This window comes from Centruroides sculpturatus, unplaced genomic scaffold, assembly GCF_000671375.1.
Source record: "Centruroides sculpturatus isolate CEXI.00-Female unplaced genomic scaffold, Cexi_2.0 scaffold301, whole genome shotgun sequence".
NCBI classification, from domain to species: domain Eukaryota; kingdom Metazoa; phylum Arthropoda; class Arachnida; order Scorpiones; family Buthidae; genus Centruroides; species Centruroides sculpturatus.
This window is the reverse complement of record NW_019384595.1, coordinates 638,558-663,930: the sequence shown is the minus strand read 5'-3', so window position 1 is coordinate 663,930 and position 25,373 is coordinate 638,558. Positions and strand designations below refer to the sequence as shown.

The window sequence follows — 25,373 nt, the reverse complement described above, 5'->3', positions numbered from 1 at the left end:
CCGTTCATGAAAATATACATGTATTCATATACAGTAATTCTTAATTAAGCTTTTAATTTGCACTATTTCCTCTATGAATTTTTCTGCGCAAGTTTTTTTAAATTATTTTATAATTATTATTTTGAATTTTTGCGTTCTTCAAACTCTTGAACCCCTAAACCCGATCTAGTGGGAGCGTTTGTGCCCACTAGATAAGGCCCACATAGGCCGAATGGAAAATCCATCACAGGTGAAGATGCTTATATTAAAAATTTCTGTACTTTGATATACATTGTTGAAAGGAATAAATTAAAATAATGTTTTAATAACTAATTTTTTAATAATATATCTACAAATAAATTCTTTTTACAGTTAAAATATAAGTTTAAAGCACATAGGACAGTTTTAGAGCACACAAAGAACGTACGCGAAAAAAGAAAGTTTACATCGCAATTATTACGAAATTTATTCAAAGAAATTACCGTTAATTTAGATTAAATTAATTTTTGATGTTTCTTAAGGCTTTACTACATAATTACGAAATCATTTTATATTTAATGGAAGTTCTCGTTAAAATTTTAATGATAATCCGCATTAAAATTGTAAAATCATAAATTTCGAAAGATAAAATAATCGAAAATATTAAGCATTTGGAAATGCATTAAATTTACAGTTAAAATTTTGTAATTATCGTATTTTGTAATTATTTTCCATTCATTTCTTATCAAAGATAATGAAATTTATTAAGCATTGCGTTTGGATTTTATTGATGGTAATGTTTTTTTATTTTTTTTATTTTTATTCGAAGCATTTGCTCATATTTTATGTATTTTAATAGTGTACTATAAAATGTATGAATGACTAAATTATAAAGATATGAAGAAATGAAACTAATAGATTTAAATACTTTTAAATTGGAATTTCTTATTAACTTTAAAACTTTATTATATAGCTTATATTTTACATTCCGCAAATAACTACGGAACAATTTATTTATTATTATTATTATTATTATAGCAATAAAATTTTTTGATGTAAAAATTAGTATAAAAATAACATATTTGAATATTGTTATACTTTAAATAATACAGCACTATATACATTTAATTAATAAATTTAAATAAATACATTTTTGGTGTTTATATGATTACAATTACGAGTTACATGAAAAGAATTTTAAAAAGGAATTATTCTCTTTTTCCTATTTCAAATATTTCTTTAAATATTCTTTAATGATAAATAGAAACCTACAATAATAAATAAAAATATATAAAAAATTCAATGTGAATTCCTAAAATAAAACTATCTTTAAAATGTTTTAAAATTAATTTTGAAAATAGGAATATATTATTCTTAAATTATGTATTGTCTACGTTATCAAGTTTGACAGATGAAAGCACGAAATATTAACATTTAATCTTGTTTTTATCATATTTTTTTTTAAATCATGTTCAAGTTTATTTAATTTATTTTGTTGCTAACAACAAGTTTAGACTGCTAGAATAAATAAAATTTTAAAAAGTTAAATAAGATTTAAATGTTATTTGTGAAAAATATTTTGAGAAAAAAATTATTATTTTTTTTTTATTTAGCAAAACAAATGTTTAAATATTTATAACTTGTACATTTTTTAAAAATTCGTTTATAAATAAATATTTTATATCGTTGTTTTCGTTTTAAAAATACAAAACACGTTCAATTTTTTTTGAATATTCGAGTAAAGTTTTAATTTAATATTTGAAGACAAATGTTTAAATATTGAGTAGAATAAAATTTGGATAAAATTATCAAACGTTAAATGTCCAATAAATAATTTTTTTAAAGCTTTAATTAAAATAATTACATTTTTAATATTAAAATTTCATATTACAATAATCAAAATTTGTAAATGAAAAACATTTAAGACTTAATGGACTAGAATTTTTTTGGACTATAGAGTTTGATTCTTTATAGTTTATTTTAAACTATAAAGTTGATGATGTAAAATTATATACAAACGAAATCCCTAATTTAATTTTCATTTAAATATAAATACAACTTTTATAAAATAAATAATAATAATTGTATTTTTCTTAAATATAGAATTCTTTCCCATAATCTCCATTTCAAAATATACACACGAAAATATAGTTTGTAAAAAATTAAGATCGACTTTCGTTTAATAAATTATTTAACGTCGTAACTGCTTGTAGACAATAAAATAAAAATTCAAATCACAGATAAAGTTGAATTAAAAGTCTTGAAACTTTTCATTGAACACAGTTCATTTCCATGCTATCAGATACCATTTTCAATACACTATAAATGTATGATTATATTTATCGGGCCAGTGGAGTTTTGGGCCTATATTGTACGCCGATTCATCATAATTCCATCGTTTAATTGGTTTCATCCAACTATATCCATATTCTGCAATAATTATTTCTTCAGTTGTACAAGGAATTAAGATTTTTTGTTTTAATAATTCCGCTGAGCAAAGGACGAATTTTGGATAAATATAGCTAAAAAAGTATTTATTTTTTATTAATGAAACTAATATTTGTAATGAATTTCTATTATTATTATTATTATTCTAAACTTACTGAAAATATTTTTTTGAACTCGGCATATGTCCTCCATACCAATAATTATAAGGTCCTTTATAAGTGAAAAATAGATCTATTCTTAGTTTAGATAAATAGAAAGCATATTGGTAACTTTCCTCTGGCTGAAATAAAATAATTTTTAAGTTATTAAAAGTTAAACAATAAAATTATTCAAGTTATGTATTTTAAATTTATTTTAATTTATTATCTCTGGAAAGAGAACAGAAAAAGCATGTTAAAAAGTATAGGGTGAGTCAAAAATCTTCATACAAAACTTGATTAATGATCTGAAGAAACACATTTATGATGTGTACACAAAATGTGTTAATATGCTTTTGCCATGAGTAAGAAGAATGCATACAGAGATGCATTCAGTTAAATTCCATCCATGTAGTACATAATTTGTGACTTAATATGACTGCATAATAAAATGAGCTATTTACTTGTGTATGAAGATTTTCGAATTACCCCGTATATCATTAAAGATTCATCAGAATGAACTGAATATTTACCACTCCAAAAACGTATTTCAATTTCATAAATTTCTGCTTTTTCATATATTTATCTAAATCAGTATCAAAATCTCTGATCCAAATGGCAAAATCCACATCACTTGTATATGGGATAACACCGCATTGACGATACCAACCTAAGTTTAAAACATATATTATTATCTGAGAAATATTTTCAATAATTTATCATTTATAAAATTATTAAATTGATAAAAACTTACCCAATAAAGTCCCACTACCTATCCAAAATGAAATGTAAAAAGGTTTTAATATGACTTTTAAAGTTTCGATTGCTCTACGAACTTTATCATCAAATTTGGCATCGTTTTCATATTCATTGTTTGAAAAGAAAGTTTTAACATTTACAAAATTACATTCGTGAAAATTCGAGGACGGAATCTCGAATAAAAAATATGTCAGATCTGAAGGCACATAAATGGTTTGTTCTATTGTCGAATTGGATGGAATCACTTCAAATCTGGAAATAATGTAAATCATTCTATTAAATAAACAGAATTATAATTTATATATCAATGTTATAAGTATAATTAAATAAGTTTTTTTGATTTGTAATGCTGACATCTTTAAAGATATTCTTTTATCAATACTTAAAACATTTAATGTCCGGTAATTTAGCACTCTCAGGCAGTGTATTGACTAAACTATCGTAGTCTCGTGATGAATGAATATTGAGCACATACGTTGTGGTTCAGTAACATAACTACTAAATGTGACGTGTGCTGATGTATTTTTCTTCCCATAGACCAATGCAAGGACAGGTTTCTCACACTTTGAACATCTGTAGCTTTTGCGAATTGTATGTACTGTATATGGGTACATATTTGGAAAATTATTATATGCTCACGAATCATTAAAAATGTTGATTTTGCGCAATAGAGCGTTTATTAATGTTTTTCCCAGGTTTTTTAATCAATTTAATCAATCTTAACAGAGTTTACTTGTGCGTATCATCTTCAGATTGATAGAAAATCGTGCGTAAAGAAATTAGAAGCATATAGCAGTGTGTAATGTATCAAACGTGTAGCAAAGTCTGCAGCGTTCGGACTCGTTGAATTTTGTAAGAATATAAAAACTCCTGATATTGGATTTTTGGTAATCCGACATCATTCCCGCATTTGCCGGATTAACGAAAATGCACTGTATTAATGTTCAAGCGGAGTTCAAGTAACGCAATTATTCGATGAGTTTTGATGAAATTTAATAAATGAATCAATTGTTTATATATCAAAAATGTCTTTAAAATCTGCCAGTTATGCTTTAAAAAAAATTGAAGTATATTCAGCAAATTACTAGACTTATTTTCTATATTAAATTTATTTAAAAACTATGTAAATATTAATCGTTTTAATTAAGTTATAAATAATTCAATAATGTTTTATAACTTACGAATTTTAATTAAATTTTTTAATTAAAAATTCTGTAGTTATCAATTCAACAAGAGGGAAAAAGTTAAACATTTTAGAAATTTTTACAATAAATTTTCTGATTTTGTTATTTTTTTTATGAAATTAGTTTTGAAATCACAAAAAGAAAAAAAAACCATTCATCACATTGACATAAAATAAAGTAAATCATACGCAATTATACTTTGAATAATAATAAAAATTTTAAAAATTAGTTTAGTTTTATTGGATTTTTTTTCAATAAAATTTTTAAAATAACATGTTCAGTAATATTGAAAAATTACAATAAGAATATGAATACGATAAATCGTAAAATTAAGAATTTCTGAATCAGTTATATCTTTACTTAACCTGTGATAGGAATTTAAAACATTTTTAATAATGGTTTATATATATATAAAGGGATCTTACATGACTTTCCCGGCACCCTAAGAGGAAAAGCCGATAAATATTCTTTTTTTAACAAGAGCATCTAAGTTTAGAAATGGATGATTATAGAAAAGAAACAGTAAGAGAATAGCTCCATACATGGTTTTAACTTTGAACTATCCATTATAGTAAGAATGGTATTATAAGATTTTTAAAAATATTATAAAAAGACAATCTTATTTTGGGGTAGAAGTAAGGTTTAAAAAAAAAAATGTAATACCAATAGCGAGTAAAACTTTTATTTAATCTGACTCCACTTAAGATATAACCCTTACCCTCTATCTTCTCCTTTGATGTTGATAATTTTTGGGATTATCAGTCATGGACCTATGATCCCTAAAATTTAATAGTATCAATGCCTTATATATAAAATATTCCTGTCTAAAATAAAATTTTTCCATGTCTTTTCACTTCTAGAATTTTTTTTTTTAAATCCTTCTGTGTTTATATTACATTTATCACTTCATTGATAAATTTATTCGTTTCTTATGAAATGATAAAATTATCTATTCCACTTCCCTTTTTGAGTTTTCACAAAATGTAGAAAATAAATAGACAAAATAAGTTTAGTTTGCTCATTTATGTAAATATACATTAATTTAAAAATACCTGTATATTGAAGATACAAAATTCTTCACCAGTCCGTCGCTCCAGTTTTGTTTTTGGATTGTCGTTGGTGATTGTAAACGAAGGACTGATGAAGACTTTTTGTATCTTCATTATATTTTTATATAAATATCGTCGGCCAATTTTAAATTTTAATCAATATAATTTATCACAAAAAGAATTAGTAGTAGTTTATTTTAATTACGTGAACTACATGAAAATCACATTAAGAATACATTATAAGCTATTATCTGTATCAATTATACATCAATCAACTATATAAGGCGATCAATTTGTTTTAACGAAGTTAAATTTTGTTAAAATGCGTTTAAGTACTCATTTTAACAAAATTCTAATCTTCTAAATAAATTCACTGGATCCTAAATACGTGCTTACAATTTATATACATAATGTTATCAACTTAATTATAACGTTATGTATATAAATTGTAAGCACGTATTTAGGATCTAGTAAATTTATTTAGGAGAGTAGATAGAACGAATTGCTTTTTGCTTTAGCGGAATCAATAGTGAAGCAGAGTGAAAATAGACTTCACTAAAGATAGAAGTAGGATAAATGGAACATTATATTGTGTAGTATTAAAGTTTCAAGATATGCAAAATTAGAGACAGAAAAAAAAATGTTGTTCTCGGCCAATGATATAGCAAATTTATAAACATCAAGATTTCAATACATCTTATAAAAAAGAAGTGAACAGAATTTGATACACGAGGAAAAGAAAAAGTTATAAAGAAGTTTCTGTAAGAAAATAAAGATCGGTTGAGGTCTCTGATGCTCACAGGAAGGTAATCTGTCTCCGCATCATGGAGAGACACAATCGTTATACAAGTGCATGAATCCAGCCTATCTTACAGTCCTTAACTGAACGTGACAAAAGTGTTGCAATTTCGGTGCATATTCGCCTGACAGATTCAGCGGTGCAGTGTCTCAAAACTCTCCAACGAGCAGTTTGCGAGCAAGCCCAATTTCAGACTACTGTTACAAGTGGTATCAGCGCTTCCGATCTGGGTGCTTCAATCTTGATGACGATCTACGTGAAGGCCATGGGGATTCCAGAGAAGATTGGTGCGGCCCTGGCTTGACGAAGATCAACGGATAAGTACCGGAGAGCTAGAAGGCAACCTCAACATCTCTAATGGGGGTCAGTCATTACTATCTTGCATGAACACCTGCATATGAGGAAGCTACTTGCACGTTGTGTACCTCATCAGTTGCAGCTGAACCAATGGAAGACCGTGTGAATTTTTGCAAGTTTATGCTAAAGAAATTTAATGGCGAAACGTCAGATACAGTCACCAAAATACTGACAGGTGATGAAACCTAGATATACTTTTACGGCCCTGAAACTAAAAACCAGATCATGCAGCGGAGCCGAAGACAAGGACGATCCCATCAAGTTTCTCCGAGAGCGCATTCTCGAAGAAACTTGATGGAAAAGCCATGGTCGCAATTTTTTTCCGCCGTTGCGGCATCCTTTCACTTGTCATCCTGGAAGGTGTAAGGTGAGCAGGAAACGATATTCATATGTTTGCTTGCGAAAAGTGCTTCAGTTATTCGAAGACGAACGTCCAAGATCCAAGTTACACATCATGATCCATCATGATAATGCTCCCGAACACGCAGCCAAAATGACCCAGTTGTTTTAGGAGTCCTGTAAGGTGGTCCATTTCCACATTCTGCTTANAAGAATTATAAATGTCTTCTTTTTAAATTTTAACCTGTGCCCTTTTTCTAATTTCATAAAGCAACTCGGGCTTTGCCTGAGCGCTAGAACAAACCTGAATACATTGTCCAAGATCCAAGTTACACATCATGATCCATCATGATAATGCTCCCGAACACGCAGCCAAAATGACCCAGTTGTTTTAGGAGTCCTGTAAGGTGGTCCATTTCCACATTCTGCTTATTCACCAGACCTGACACCTTGCGACTTCTTCCTCTTCCCTCGGATGAAAAGAGATTGCAGGGAAGGAAGTTTGACAAGTTAAAAATAGGTGAATTTATATATATAATCCGTTTATAATTATCCTGTATATACTTGCTTTATGCTTTTATTGCATCAGTTAATGAACTGGGTCAGTTAGATGTTTCAGCACAAAAATATTTGTTTTTTAAAAAAACTTGATACAAGTAAACAAAAATCCACAATAAAAAAAATCTTTTTTCCTTTCTCACATCTTAGAAAATAAGTTTTACGACGGAGTCGACCTTATTTAGAAGCTACTCGTCTTCCTCAATATAAAAAACGCTACAAAACTTCCTTCTGGTGACGGCACGAGTAAAAATATAAAAAATATAATATACATGTGATAAAATTGCCAGGACAGTAAACGTAAATTCACAAAAATAAAAGACTTGTACCGTCACCAAGAGAAGTTTTGTAACTTTGCATGTTAAGGCGACCAGTGTCCTCTAAATAAAGTTTGACTCCGCTATAAGACTGTTATTTTTTGAGGATCTCTTTGTCAACCCAATTTACAGCATACTTTGTAATTGTTGAAACTTTGTATCTGTTCCCACCTTTGCTGTACACATTCACTCGCACGCGCAAACTTGTCATGTTTGTTTTTATACTGTTTACTGAACATATTTTGTCTTGTCACTGTATTTTACTTGTTCAACAATTCTGATGCAGACGATCAATGATCCGACACTTCCCTTCAATCTTTCCCTATTTCCTTTCCCTCCCTACTTACTATCACTTCCTCTTCTAATTTCAATTTCAACACTTCTAATTTCTTAGAGGTAAAGTCTGTGCATATACAGACCTCTCTACTCTTTTAATGTAATGTAATGTTATTTTTTGAGGTGTAGGCTACAAAAGGAAAAAGAACTTTTTTTTATTCTTTAGTTTTTTATTTTTGTGAATTTACGTTTGCTATCCTGGCAATTTTATCACAAGTAAACAAATTAAAACACAGAAGAAATAATTATAAAATAATGAAGTATATTTGTTAATTAAATATTGAAAAGCAAAGTATTAAATTGTATTAAGAAAATTTAAGATTAAAGCGATTAGATCTAGTTGATATGGAACATCGTAATTCGGATGATTATGCTTCCGGAAGCGTAATATCTAACATTGACAGTTACTATCGGAAACGGATTCAGCGAAATAAATAAATTTTAAAATATTCGTGAATACTTTAAGTACTTTTCAATTATTGAAATCCAAACATCATCAGGAATAGAGAGTTAAGATATGGATAAGTTTAAATTTCTTTTTTACAACTAAAAATATATCAAGAAAGTTACTGATTATGCTAAAAGCGGTTTATAAAATTGATGTAACAAGTTTCCATTAATAGTATCTTTGGAAACAACTTATATTATTGGGTTACTTTTACAAAAATATGACATACGAGAGCTCACTTTTTAATGTATTAAATACTGAATCTCAAATGGAGCTAATTTTTTATTGCATTTTTCTAAGTATAACAATATTTATGTTAAGTTAACAAAGGATTTAATACACACCCCTTTATAACTAATTCAGCCAAAGGAGAGAGGAATAAAATATCTTCTCAACATCACTTATGCTGATACATCCTGTTTGTTCATTTTAGTTATATCGATGATATCTCTATAGAATAGAATAGAAATTATGAAAATTTTATATTTTATAATTATGCTAATATCATATTAAAGGCCGTTCCTGCAGTTGTGCCACCCGCAGGCTATTTTTCTTATGCCCAACACAGTCTCACACGGTTGGAATATCGCCTATCAAAAGATAAGACCAATCTCCGATTTTAAAATCAGTAAATATTTATAAACAAACCAATTGAGCCTAATAAGAATTATAAATGTCTTCTTTTTAAATTTTAACCTGTGCCCTTTTTCTAATTTCATAAAGCAACTCGGGCTTTGCCTGAGCGCTAGAACAAACCTGAATACATTTACATCAAGCTGTCATTAGAAATCTACATTCTGATGGACGTTATTCACCGCAAATACACTTCTGGATAAGTGACGTGTAAACATCGTTTTGCATTAGTCGTCTATGCTTGTTAATTCTATCTAGAATGAACTCATAACGTTGAATTGCTAAATTTTTACATTGCATATGATTTTCTAATCACTCCAATAAGCAAGAATGTAAAAATATTTCATCGATTTCCGCTTAATAAAAGACATATCTGTAAAAAGTGGCTTATCAAACTGAAAAGAGTATTTCCATCTTCTATATATACGTTATGAGATTTTTTTCTTTGCATTGTTAAGACACATTTTGAAGTTGAAAGCGTCACAAATAGCAATAAATTTTAAAAAATATTCGATTCTAACGAAATTTATATTACTATAAGTGAATTCTAAAGAGTAAGCTTTTGGCTGTATATCATAGTTTGTAAGGACATTTCAAAAGAAAAATTGCTAAGGATGGTATTAAATATACATTACTATACTGAATTCACGTTTAAATTCTAAATGTTTGAAACATTTAAAAGTCAATTTATATCAGTTGGTTTATTACTTTTCATTTGGAGTCTTCTGTATTTTTTGTTGCTGTAATCTTGCGATAAGCGATAATTTTGCAAATGTCTATTTGCATATTGTAGACCTCGAACCAGTAGGACATTCCCGTATTGTTGAAATAATTTAAATATTACAATTATAAATTAATATTAAGTTAGCATTATTACAAATAAAATGTATTATACATAAACTTTTTATATATCTAATATAAGGTGGGAGCTCCATTTTGGTCTACCAAGTTTAGACTATTATTGTGACCAATTCCATTCTTTTTTTTTTTCTTTCTTTCCTCCAATAAATGACTATCAAGTTTTACCTAAAATTATATGAAAACTTTCTCTTGTGAGTGGGAGTAAAAAATATTGTTTTATTGATTTATTGAAAAAGTAGATATAATAATAATATAATATAATATATTTTCTATTTTTACTGCGAAATTATCTATTTTAAGTAACCACTTTGTGCAACACTTGTTTCGATATAACAGAGAACCATCTTTTTTGCTTTTGTCTCACAAGGCACATTGCAAAAATAACTAAAAGGAGTCTTTCCTTTATACTGAATCTTCAAAATTGAGGGAAAGCATTCAAATGTTGTCATGTAGATGCGAGAGTTTGTAACGTCTTGACTGACCATTTCGACTAAACAGACAAAACACGTTCGATAAACATTGCGAGTGAACCGGACTTTAAACGCTTGAAACGATTTGTTTTCTAAATGTCATGTGATCAAACTGCATTCAATATCAATTTCAATACAAAGTAAAGAAAACAAATTAAAATACAGTTTTTACCGTATTTTAATGTTTTCTTCATTTTGTATTGAAATTGGTGTTGAAAAACTTATCTGAAAATTTCATTAAAAAAATTAAAATAAAATAAAATAAAACTACCGTAGTAACAAATGCTTTAAAAATAGATTCAAGTTCCAAAGTTAGCCATATAAAAGAATATATTAGAGACATATTTAAATAAAATAAATAAACAAGCTGTCTTTTCTTTCATTTTTCTCTATTTATTTATATTACAAATAGGAAATGTCCAAGGACAAATAATTTCTATACCAAACATAAATAACATTAAATAAATTTTTAAACAGGATTTAAGGATTATACCAAACTTTTTATATTAGGAATGTTCAAGGTAAAGCGTATGTTCTATATTAATCAAACTATCAGACATACGATAAAAGAACGATCTATGAGATATATTTAAGCGATGAAAAAGAAATAAATACATAATGCGTCTAGGAGAACTGTGAGGTGTAACCAATCAGACGAAATGTGATCATTAAAATATTTTTAAAAAGTAAACAATCAAAATATTTAATGCTTTAAGAATGCGNAATACAGACCAGCCACAATTTATCACAAAAGTAGCATAGACATTTTCAGAGGACAGAACAGGTATATTTCGACTCCTTAACCAGACAGCCGGATGCAGGAAATGGTTAAGGCAGTGTTTTTCGACCTTTTTGTACATAGTGACGCCTCTAACTTGATAATTTTTTACTTGTAGCATCCATATTACTTTATCAATTCCGAATTGTTGCGCTTTTAGTAATACATAGAAGAAATGTTATGGTGATGTTCAGAAATATATTTTACGGCATTGGAGCCTACTGATGGCCGAGTGGATAAAACCACTAAACACTAGAAGTAGTAGTTTGCGTCTCACCAATGGTCTGACTGCGTCTGTTTTAACGTCTAAATAGAGCCAGTTTTCTATAAAAAGTTTTCCTGGAGGCGCACTCTTCTCCTTCGCAGATCGCCCAAGTTTTGCATTGTCTTCTTACATTAATCCATTTCGTGGTACCCCGGTAGAAAACCACTGAGTTAAAGCGTGAACGTATCGTTCTGGAGGACTCGGGATCGAATCCGAGTGGTCGAAAAACCTCCGGAATTTTTCACGGGCAGTTCGTCCGGATATGTTGGACCCCATCTCCCATCATGGCAGCCACCACTGTGGATCTGGCTGAACACATGGACGGTTCTAATTTAAAAAGGCCCTCTTAGTGCCCTGAAGGTTGAAAGAAACAATAAAGAATCTTGACCAAGAAACTAAAAATACCAAATTTTTATTTTTATTATATTTTATGTATTTTTCTTTCTGAAATATAAATTTATTTATCTACAAACGTTATGCAAGAAATGCTGGTTCTGTTTTTAGATTTATATATAAAAAAACAAAATATACAAAAACTTTTTTCCGGTGACTAATTACGATAATATTGGATACACCAATGATGTGACTCACGACTACCCTATAAATAGAAAAAAATTAACTACCTAAAATTGATCATTGTTGAATACCACAGAAAGATCAATACTAATACATGACTAATTCTTATATTTAATTGAATTTAATAATAATTTTCCACTTTTAGATTGATCAAGAATGTTGATTAATCTAAAAAGTGGAAAATTAAGTCTTTAATTTTCATTTTATTCATAGCGTAATTTTCATTTTATTGATCATAGCGTAAGTTTTCCTTTTGATTTATTTTGTAATCAATTACAGTATTGTACTTTTCTCATTTGTATTAGTAATTTGTTTAGTGTTAATTTTTGTAGTGATTTATTTAAAGTCAAATAAGTAATTTTAATTTTTATTCTTTCGACCATAAAAATCAACTGAATTTGAAATACAATATCTCGATAGAATATCAAATCAGATTTTTTTTGTTTTGTTCTTTTCTTATCATAATTAATGTTTTTGTCGAAAACAAAGCATTAATTCCGACAAGAAATCCGATCAAAAGTTTTTATGCACATAATAACTAATATAAAATTATAGAACATGATTGATTGATTAATGCAAAGAATCAGCATACTTATGTGGGCAAAGAATTATAAAACAATAACATTTCTTGTTTGAAACAAAATGTGGTCCGATAAATTAAATGTTATAGTTTCATAGAGAAAATTTTTTAATGTTCTTATTTTCATTATATTCTTTCGCTTTATTTTTTGACATAATAGTATGGTAGTTATATAACATATTGATATTAATATTAAATACAATATTTTATTGATATTTCCGGTAGATAGCAGCGTGGTAACTTCCGATCCATGTGCTGGATTCACGAATGGATGAAATGGTGCGTCGTATCTTTACAATATTTTGTAAGATACGACGTAGTATCTCTCCGATATCGTAAAGTTACCAGAAACTTACGACATTTTACATTTCGTATTCACAAAAACACGTCACAATATCTGTTACAAAACAGAAGAACAGTGTTTATCAAACTTTTTGTTCACGTGATATATTAAATATATTATCTAATATATTAAAATCATTACGATTTTAATATATTAGATATTAAAATCGTAACAGAAATTTTTTAAAGTCCGAAACTCTCTCGTAATGATCCACTTCTATATGATTTATGTGTGTATACATCTTAAATGCTTTATTAAGCATATATAAATCATCATCTTTAAAAGAATGTGAAAATTATAAACTGGAGTCACTGTATTCTATATAAAGAAATAAAATTATGCATTATTAATAATAACTTCTACGTGTGAAATGTAACATTGAGTACATTTCCATTAAGAGCGGTTCAAGCTAATTTCGAATTGTAACAAATAAATTTCAATAATAAAAACTGAAATTGAAGTTAACTATTAAAAATATAAAACTGATGATTTAAACATAATAAAACATTTTCAAAATTATTCGGGATTCTGTTTTACTTTATAAAAAAAAACTTATAATATTTTTCAAATTTAATGAACTCTTTTTAAATATACTTTTTCAGATTGTAAGAATATTTTGTCAATTTCATTCTGTATAAACAAATATATATTTCGTATACACACATTCTATAATCTTAATTTTATTACTAAATTACAATTTTAACAACTTTTTTCTTATTATTAGTCTTCAATACTTAACATATGCAATTGTTCTTAGTTCTTATAGAATATTTCAGTAATAAGCCTACAAGTATTTTTGCGGAAGGCAGTATCATTTCATTACCGATTAAAATTTTAGCACGACCAATATTTGATCACGACCCATAGTTTGAGAAACGTTGTAGAAGAAATTGATAACGAGAATGTGTTTACCGCATCACTAGTGACTGTTGCCGTTTTAATAGAGGCAATCAAAACTGATTTTTTTCAGAATTTTACCGCTTCTTGCGTGTTTGCAATGTTCGAGGAAAGCTAACCCAGTTTTATTTCGTTAGAATTGAAATTCTTCGTAGATGGCATATGAAGAACAAAGGCGATGGAAAGTATAAAATATAATAGAAAACTAACCGATCTAGGCGTGGAACTTCTCAAAATTGATAATTGGAGTTATACTAATAGATGTATATTGAAGTTTGAAAGAAATTGATGAAACAATAGTTTTTTAGCTTAGAGAAAAGGATAACTTTTCTTTAAACTAAACGTTAAGTTCTAATTAATGAGTTTTTTTTCGCACGACAGTCCACTGTAAGGAATCCAATCAATTTTTTCGTCATTCGATAGTATTATAGAAGTTTAGAATTAGAAATATTTTAAAACAGATAATCGAGAATAACTAGGAATGCTGTTCTCATTATCGATGGAGCCAAAAATTTGGCCACCATCTTTCTCAGTATGTTGAATTAATCAAGTTATTAAATTATCGTAGTATTTAGACTTACAGTAGCATAAGTTACGATGTTCTTCGTAAACACTAGACTTTTTGTATCTGGCAACTAATAGGAAATTCGTTGTAACTTACTGTGCTAAGTATTTGTAAATCCGACTCCAGGTTCCGATCTAATACAGACCAGCCACAATTTATCACAAAAGTAGCATAGACATTTTCAGAGGACAGAACAGGTATATTTCGACTCCTTAACCAGACAGCCGGATGCAGGAAATGGTTAAGGCAGTGTTTTTCGACCTTTTTGTACATAGTGACGCCTCTAACTTGATAATTTTTTACTTGTAGCATCCATATTACTTTATCAATTCCGAATTGTTGCGCTTTTAGTAATACATAGAAGAAATGTTATGGTGATGTTCAGAAATATATTTTACGGCATTGGAGCCTACTGATGGCCGAGTGGATAAAACCACTAAACACTAGAAGTAGTAGTTTGCGTCTCACCAATGGTCTGACTGCGTCTGTTTTAACGTCTAAATAGAGCCAGTTTTCTATAAAAAGTTTTCCTGGAGGCGCACTCTTCTCCTTCGCAGATCGCCCAAGTTTTGCATTGTCTTCTTACATTAATCCATTTCGTGGTACCCCGGTAGAAAACCACTGAGTTAAAGCGTGAACGTATCGTTCTGGAGGACTCGGGATCGAATCCGAGTGGTCGAAAAACCTCCGGAATTTTTCACGGGCAGTTCGTCCGGATATGTTGGACCCCATCTCCCATCATGGCAGCCACCACTGTGGATCTGGCTGAACACATGGACGGTTCTAATTTAAAAAGGCCCTCTTAGTGCCCTGAAGGTTGAAAGAAACAATAAAGAATCTTGACCAAGAAACTAAAAATACCAAATTTTTATTTTTATTATATTTTATGTATTTTTCTTTCTGAAATATAAATTTATTTATCTACAAACGTTATGCAAGAAATGCTGGTTCTGTTTTTAGATTTATATATAAAAAAACAAAATATACAAAAACTTTTTTCCGGTGACTAATTACGATAATATTGGATACACCAATGATGTGACTCACGACTACCCATGACTCATCCATGCTGACCGACTATGCGGGTAGTTCTGACAGGCAACCTCTTGTTATGCCTCGCATTAACAAAAGCAAAATCAAACAATCCAAATTTGGTCATTGACTTCTGATTATTAATTATTATAATAAGATCTATATTTAATAATTTGTATATATTTATGCAAATACATTATTAAAGTTAAATTTCCGTACATACATATACATATATACAAATAGATCTATATTCATTACATTTACAACAACAATAAACACAATAATAATGCATACCAAAATATGGTAAAAAATAATTATCGTATATAACGTACACAAACCAAATTGCCAAATTAGAGTATTAAATATAATTATTTTATGAGAGTAATTAATTTGTCGTAATAATAATTTAAACCTTAAAATAACTCGTTAAGTAATTCTGTGGTTTGATTAATCTTGTAATTGAATGTAATATTAATAAATATTAGATAGATCATAACATTAATATTTTGATATGATAATTGCATTAGTAATATTAATAAATATTAGATAGATCATAACATTAATATTTTGATATGATAATTGCATTACATTGTCAAAAATACAGAGATGTCACAATAATGAAAATATAGAAAAATATTCAATATAGTAGGCCTTATATTCAATATAGTACTTCAATAGAATTAAGTTGAAGCATATCGGAAACAACACTCATTTCTGATAGGTGAAAACAATTCAAGTTTTTCAGTCCTAAAAACGAACATCGTCAAAATTTGAAAAGACAATTCATAATTTTCCGAAAGAGGAACACTAAATATTTCAAAAATATAGAATTTTTAAAATGAAGTATTTGCAAAGTCCTTACAAGACACAAAAGATATTTTCTTTTTCTTCGCTTTAGACGCTACTAGAACAAAATCAACGTTGAACCTTTTATGTTCTTCGCCTTAATCGTTATGCAAATGTTTATAGTATGTACCAGAGAATATTTAAGTCTGATCTATACAACTATAACGGCGAAAAACAAGATAAAAAGTTCAACGCTCGAATACATCTAGCGTGCTTTAGGAGAGAAGAAAAAGAAGATACATTTTGTGGTGCGCAGAATTTTCTGAACATGAATAATGTATATATGTTACAGTCAAACCCCGTTTTTAGTTAGAACGCGTTTTAACTAGTTGAAACTAGTTTATACTGAATGCCTTTGTTAAAACCCGTTTTGTCTAGTTAAAACTAGTTTTAACTCAAATTCATTTTTGACTAGCAGNTGGTTTGATTAATCTTGTAATTGAATGTAATATTAATAAATATTAGATAGATCATAACATTAATATTTTGATATGATAATTGCATTACATTGTCAAAAATACAGAGATGTCACAATAATGAAAATATAGAAAAATATTCAATATAGTAGGCCTTATATTCAATATAGTACTTCAATAGAATTAAGTTGAAGCATATCGGAAACAACACTCATTTCTGATAGGTGAAAACAATTCAAGTTTTTCAGTCCTAAAAACGAACATCGTCAAAATTTGAAAAGACAATTCATAATTTTCCGAAAGAGGAACACTAAATATTTCAAAAATATAGAATTTTTAAAATGAAGTATTTGCAAAGTCCTTACAAGACACAAAAGATATTTTCTTTTTCTTCGCTTTAGACGCTACTAGAACAAAATCAACGTTGAACCTTTTATGTTCTTCGCCTTAATCGTTATGCAAATGTTTATAGTATGTACCAGAGAATATTTAAGTCTGATCTATACAACTATAACGGCGAAAAACAAGATAAAAAGTTCAACGCTCGAATACATCTAGCGTGCTTTAGGAGAGAAGAAAAAGAAGATACATTTTGTGGTGCGCAGAATTTTCTGAACATGAATAATGTATATATGTTACAGTCAAACCCCGTTTTTAGTTAGAACGCGTTTTAACTAGTTAACACTAGTTTATACTGGATGTCTTTGTTAAAACCCGTTTTGTCTAGTTAAAACGAGAATTTACTGCTAGTCAAAAATGAATTTGAGTTAAAACTAGTTTCAACTAGACAAAACGGGTTCTAACTAAAAACGGGTTTTGACTGTAACATATATATATACACTAAAGTGCATACTTCCATGTTTTTTCTAATTGAGTTTTATTTCAGATGTTATATTATTTATTAGAAATATTTTTTACAAATTAGCTATTGAATAGGATTTGGACGAAAGAATTATGATGCCGGTGTAATTTCATATTATTCATCCAACAAATTAGAAAGAATAAACTTAATAACTATAATATTCTAATATATAATTACCGAAAAACTGTATTTTAAAGCTTTTATTTTAAATACAGTTTGATTTAAATTTCAATTAAATAAGAAATATGAACTTTAACAAATTTTAAATTAATATTAAAAGATCAAGGTTATAATCTATATTTGAGACTTACTAAATTAATACTTGCATTAATTTAGTAAGTTTCAAACACTATCCAGCTTCGTCGGAGAGAATGACTGAGGTTCAGGTATCAAATTACAGCTCTTGTCCTGTAGATGATGTCGTTCAAGAGAGATTTGAGAAAGGTATAATGGTTTAGGCGAAGCGGAATGGAAAACATACAATGTTAATATCTACGGGGATAAACATGTCGGACCCTCTGCTTCAAATTATTATTATTATCCGAATCCCTGCTTTTTTGCTAATTACTCATTAAGACTTTTTGCATTATTTTTTTAACATTAATAAATGTAAGCACTTACGCTATCTATTTGAATAATAAAATAAAATTAAGAATCCCTCTTATTTTTTAACCAAACACTTTTATTATTAAAAAGTTAAAATAATGTATCAGTAAAATAAACGCGTAAGCTGATTGATTGTATTTTAATTAAATAACACCGTCGAATTCGGCACATACCTGTTAGTAATTATAACTTAAACTTAGAGAAAAATAATCGAATTGACAAACACTTTCATTGTAATAAATTTGGTTACCTCATATGGCAATTTGTTCTCGTCTTATTGTGTCAATGTGAGTAAAGAAAAAAGATCGGTGATAAATATTTATATGAAAAGTAAAGTAGTTTGTAATATAGTACATAATAATATAATCTGTTTTCAAATAATTTCACATATTTAAAATATTTTTTTAAAACAAATATTTAAAAAGGAGGGAGGAAATGTTAAAGTGGCATGACCGTTGCAAGTGGAAAATTATCAAAAAGCATTCATGAGAAATAAAAATACAGTAGAGCGTCGTTTATCCGAAAGCATTCCAGTTGGCAAATTTAAATTTTCGCTAGTGCTGTGGTGCTGCAATCTTCGGCTATTTCTCGGGCTACTCAAATATTTTACGTTTTTGATACTAAATTAACATCTGAAGTATAATTTTTTATTGTTTTTATATTTTTCAATATATTTATTTTGTTTGTACAAAATAAAAAAATAATTTTTAACGATACAATAGTCTTCGTTAGGCTTAACATCGACGAAAATTCAACGCGAAGCGACACGCAACGGAGAAAAATTTCAAAACGGGATAAATTAATATATTTTTTCGTACATACAGTAATTGGTTATCCGAAAAATAAGTTATCCGAACCACCCCAGTCCCCAATTGATTCGGATAAACGACGCTCTACTGTATTTCAATTTGCGATATTATTTTCTTTCAGAAATTTATCGTATAAAACCTATCGTTTTTTGCATTATAATAGTCTCTCGTTCAATAAGTCTATTTCTAATTATATTTCAAAAGAAATAGTAAATTGGTTATTGCTTCAAAATTAAATCAATTATGATTATCAACTATTATATTTTAGCATAATATCAAAATTAAATTTGATATGCTAAAATATACATAAAAATTATTAAATAATTCTACTTACATTTGGTTTCTAATTTAAAAATCACTACAATCTATTTGTTTAAGCAAAAAAATCGGTGAGTTCAAGCATAGTTTTGTATATTCTTATTTATAAATCAAAATCCGACAAAGTTTTCCATCAAAATAATAAAATTTATAAAAATAACCTCTTTGACGTCAAAACTAATGTGTCTACTGTACATAATGGCATTTAGTTCTTTCATATACTGTAAACTAAATTTTAGAAAATTGAAATTAATTTCGAAACGTATAAGTCGATTATTAAATTTAATTACTTTAACGTAATTTCAAAACGTAACGTTATGTATTTTTATATGTGATGGGTGGCCATCAATAGTTCATTTTAGAATCTCGCTAATGTATTTTTTTAAAGTAGAAAAATTGATTTATTTATCATTTATAATATTTCAATAGGCTATGTTTATAAATGTAAGTTATCTATTATTAATACGTACTGTACAGTATAGTACAGTACAATTACTTTAAGTGTTTGTTTTAAAGGTATAAATTCACTATCCACAGTTTACAATCACTAAAAAATTAAATAAATTATCGAAAACCTTTAAAACTTTACGTCAACACTAAAACATACATAAATTTTTTTTATTTCAAAACAAAATTTTTTGTTCGATTCCAAGTCAGAAGAATCATAAAATAAAAAGATTGAAATTCAAACAAACTTCCTTTTTATGTTTACCTTCTTCAAACCAAAAATCGTGTAAAGAATTTCTATGTTAATGAACTAATTAAGAAATTTAAAGACCGTCTGCTAACGAATCTTGGAATTTTCCTTCTTCGGGAGAATGAACCTTCGTTTTATTAGTTCAAAGTGCTATTTGGAAATTTAAAAAAAATTTATTGAACTCCTATATAGGCTAACGTAATTAATCAATTTGAATCTAATCAAACAAATTCAATAAAAGTTAAAAGTTAATCGGATTAGGTTAATCGATTAATTCCTTCATCAAAATTTATAAAATTTAATTCTTGGAACTTTTTTAATTATTAAATTTAATGATAAAACTGGAAACATTGGTTTACTTACAATAAAAATCTAATTTAGTGTTGAATAACTCGAAATATATTAGATATTAAAATCGTAACAGAAATTTTTTAAAGTCCGAAACTCTCTCGTAATGATCCACTTCTATATGATTTATGTGTGTATACATCTTAAATGCTTTATTAAGCATATATAAATCATCATCTTTAAAAGAATGTGAAAATTATTTATTTTTCTTTTAGCTTAATCGAAATACCCAAAACATAACTAATTCTAATTAAAGATTTGATTTAGCATTTTGGTCACATTTGATTTGTTTATGAGACCATAAAAGAAGTAAAATAAGGGTAAATTTGGCAGTTACTTGTATGTACTTCAATAAAAACGATCTACCCGATTACCTTCAAGAAGAAAATAAAAGTCCTGAAAGACATAGCTAAGAAATAAACATATTGTAAGTATATCAAGAGATTTAAACTATCGTCACAATAATTATTAAATATAAAAAAAATACTCTAGTGAAATTTTTAAATGCAAATGAGTGCTGTTATCAATTTAACGAAGAAGAAAACTTAATTAGCTATAAGAATTGTAGGACGTAATTGAATAAAATAAAAACAATTTTAAAAATTTAATTGAGATTTTTCTGTTTTAGTTTACACTTTGTTTTTGCTTACTTTTAAGCAGAATTTTTTACTTATTTTTTTTAATAATCGCTGGAAAAAGTTGTTAAACATTTAATGAAATTTCAACTAATGATGGCCATTAACGTTAATTAATTAATTTTATAAATTTATTATTATAAATTATAATAAACAGCCTTAAATTAAATTTATACAACAGTAACAACAGTACATTAATCAGTATATTAGTGCAGATTTTGTATTAGTAATGTAATGTTATATTTTTGTGTATACAAAATCAAATAAATATGCCCGGTACAACCAGTAACAATGTACTTTTCAAATTCATGTAAAATATATTTATAATTAAAATTATATATTTAACATTATCATAAATTTACCTTTCGAATGCAGATGCATGAGTTCCATAACTAAGTTCAGAAGGTAGAAGAATATTTTGAACTTCTTCGGGCACATTCTCTAATTTAGGATTCCAAAAATATGTATTTCGATTGAAGAAAACAACCAAATGTATAATTCTATAATTTTTGATGAAAAAATGATGAGAAGTGATTGAAAGACTTTGGCTTCTATTTTCATCCCAATGTATTTCTCTAAAATCTAGAGATTTCTCTTTATAATAGCGATATCCCAAATGCTCAAATAAGGAGACCACATTATCCTAAAACAAAATATGTCATTTTTAATTGTTATGAACGAAAATAAAACAATAAAATTTTAGATTGAAAATTATATTTTATAAATTATAAGAATAAGCTCTTAAAGCAGTAAATGAATAATAGAATTCTGTCAATTTGACGTTAATAAATTTAAAATAAAGCCAATTTGGCGTGTTAGTTATGGCATATGAATCAGTTTTGTCGCATCATTGATGCGTTCAATTTTGGCGTACGTCAATATAACTAACATTGGGTTTTTCACTGTCAGTTTAGTAGAAGTCTGTTGGCATGCTTTATGTATACAAGTAGAATAGAAGAGATCTTTATAAGAAGTGCAGATGTATTACCAGAATACCTATGACTCACATAAGAAGTGTATTAGCTATTAGTGATTTTCTATTCTTGTTAATCTGTATAATCATTACAACGGATATAATTCCAAATTAAATAACAAATGATGTATTATTACTAATAAAAAAAAAAGTTAATAGAAATATGATAATTTTTTAGAAAATAGAGTTTGTTCGTTGTATAAATAAATAATAAATTTTATAAATATTTATAGGAAATTTGCTAATATTTATAGACAAAATCATCAAGTTGGAGAAGTTTATTGACTTAACAACGATTAGAATGCCAGTTTCTTTAATGCAGATTGATTATTGCTTCTTGATTATTTAGTTTGACACTTCAACCGGATCATTTGATTTAAAACTATTCTTTTGAAATGATTTATCAAATGAATAAAATTAATCTAAGTACTTACAAACAAACAACAGATCAGTGTAACAGCATAACTATACAAATTTATAAATGTTTAACTTACAAAAATCAGAAAAAAAAATTTAAATGTGACGACATATTTCATTTTTTAGAATAATAACATTGTCATGTACGTGATTCGGAATCGTTCGTACAATATTTACTGCAGTTAAGAAAAGAGAGTTAAAACAACTATAAAACATAAATAATACATGTAAAAAATTATAACGTGCAGAGAGATTTTCTAATCTTACATTTTCATTAATCACAAATATAATTATAAAAAATGTATATAATAAGAAAATATATAACTTTGTGAATGTCACGTTAAAACAACTATCAATACCAACAAAACAATACATTAATACTTTTTAAAAAAAAGTCAGAATCGACTTTACATAGAAATATTTAAAAATGTTGAAAATGTATATTAAGCCAACATCTCTGCTCATCAAATAATAATAATAAACACTACATTAAAATAAATTTCTGTATCAATCTTTAATAACAATGAAGCTTTGTTCTTAAACAATCAAAATTTATCTTAAAATGTTTGCAAAGCGTTAACTTTTATCTACAATTACCTCTATTATCATATCTTATTTGCAATTATTTTTCGAAATTAGCAGAGAAATTCCTTTCTTCTCTACAAATTATATTTTATAACTCGCGAAACTATTCAAAAATTTCAGTTTGTTGTTTTAAAAACGAACTCTGTCTTTAATGCAAAAATATGCCATTGAAATACACATTCAATTTTTTGGATTTTGAAATTCAAAAAATATAATGAGTTTGTCATCGTAATTAATTAAGTTTCTCTATTAAATATAACTATTAGAATAGAAAATATCATTAAGAACTTGTAAACTTTAATAATGCCGAGTAGCTAGTAATTAGTACTCACATAGATTAGTTAAATTGACATAAGCCAAATTAATAGATTAGCTTACGGTCACAATAAATAAAAGCATTGGAAAATTACACTAAAATAAATATGAACTTTGTAAAATATAAACTCAAAATAATTTTAATTTATTAAATTGTTAACTTACATTTATACTATTAGAACTATTTTCAAAAATTCCATAACTAGTTATGTTAAAGCGTTCATAAAAATGCTTCGTTCTAACTTCTCTTTTTTCTAAAATTTTTAAATCATCTTCATTCAAAAAATATAATAGAAGACGTGGTTCGATTAGAAAAACTTGAATTCCACTGTCCTGTAATGTTTTTAGGAAAGTTAAATCTATCTGCTGAATTTCTGCTTGGACGATTTTCTGGAGTTCCTAAAAGTCAAAAGAAAAAAAAAATATATAATAATAGTTAAATCCTAAAGAAGAAGAAAAAAATAAAATAAAAATTAATGTGAACGAGAAGCGATAAAAATCAGCATTAAACATTTTATAAATTTTTAATTAGAGAAATGTGGGTGCCGGTTCGATCAATATTCATATTAATAGGGTCTTGCAGATAATATACACAGATGTGATTCATCAAGTATATCACAAAAATCTCTAATTAAACTTGAGTGTGTTTCTTTGTAATCACGTACATGGCAATTTTTATGATATATAACCCATGAGTTTTTATCAACTTGTGGATCGAAAATCATCAATTAAGCTATAGGAAATTTAATCCGTTCAAAAAATAAAATTATCGGTTAGTTTTGTTAAATATACAATATTACTTCGCGTGTAATATTTTGTACTTCTGCCCTAACGAAATTGTTTTATCGATTCGAACTGCAGATTATAGTCATAAACGTAAGTGTCTTTCTATGTTACAATGAATAAATTAGCAGTTAGAACTATTTAAATATGTATAAATTATAATTTAGTAAAACTATTATTGTTGAAATAATTAAATATTTTAGCCTTTTTGAACGTATTTAGTCAACAAATATTATAATTGTTGAGTAAAGTATAGTTGGAAATTTAGATAGGAAGTCTCGTATTTGCTAATCATTATATGTGATCCGTTGTAAATGAAATGTTAATACAAAAGTTACTCTGAAACTAATAATCATGCTTTCATCTCACTTGAATACGAACAAAATGCAATTATAGAAAATGAATTCATATACATTTATGAAATTGTTGATTGTCTTAATAACATTTTAGGTAATACACAGAGCGTAAAATCATCTAAAATTATTCCGACAATGCCCTGATGTTCAAATTTTTATAAAATATCTGGCGAGTTAGCAGCTAACTTTATTGATTAATATTATGTTTGCTTGGTTTTGTTTGCTCATTTTTAGAACAATTATCGACGATTTTTTTTGTTGTTGGTTTTCTTTTGTTTTTTGGAACATATCAATACATTGAAAAATAACGCCTAGAATTATTAAAACAACTTCAATATTCGAAGATAAAGTTTCACAATTAAAAATTTGCAAAGGAAATTTACATAAATATGAATATAAAGTTTGTAAAGTTATTATAGCTCTTTCCATATTTTCCTATAATAATTTATTTACTTTCTATACTTTTTATTAAACGCGTTTATTTTTATGTTTAATTTTCTATTTTTTACGCAAAAAATTATAAAATCAACTATGTCGGCTTTATGCGTCAATAAAATTTATTGTTTTATTATTAATTTTTAATTTCGCTTATCGAAAATAAGATAAAATTTATTAAAAACTATATAAAGAAACATTAAAATTATAAAAATAATATAAAATTTTAATTCAAATGTTAATTTAGTATCAAAAACGTAAAATATTTGAGTAGCCCGTTCTA

At 27.2% G+C, this 25,373-nt stretch overlaps 1 protein-coding gene across 2 annotated transcripts in view; it reads right to left on the bottom strand.

Moving 5' to 3' along the window:
- Nucleotides 1-1,848: 1,848 nt before the first annotated feature.
- LOC111624868 (fukutin-like) overlaps nt 1,849-25,373 on the bottom strand; it is a 57,062-nt gene continuing 33,537 nt past the window's right edge. For both annotated transcript variants that reach the window (XM_023367837.1, XM_023367838.1), the window contains exons 3-8: nt 23,682-23,915; nt 21,589-21,869; nt 3,298-3,554; nt 3,077-3,213; nt 2,562-2,686; nt 1,849-2,480 (exon numbers count right to left, since the gene is read on the bottom strand). In XM_023367837.1, the coding sequence (XP_023223605.1) occupies nt 2,270-2,480; nt 2,562-2,686; nt 3,077-3,213; nt 3,298-3,554; nt 21,589-21,869; nt 23,682-23,915 (1,245 nt within the window). In that variant the 3' untranslated portion in view covers nt 1,849-2,269. The remainder of the gene's footprint in view (nt 2,481-2,561; nt 2,687-3,076; nt 3,214-3,297; nt 3,555-21,588; nt 21,870-23,681; nt 23,916-25,373) is intronic.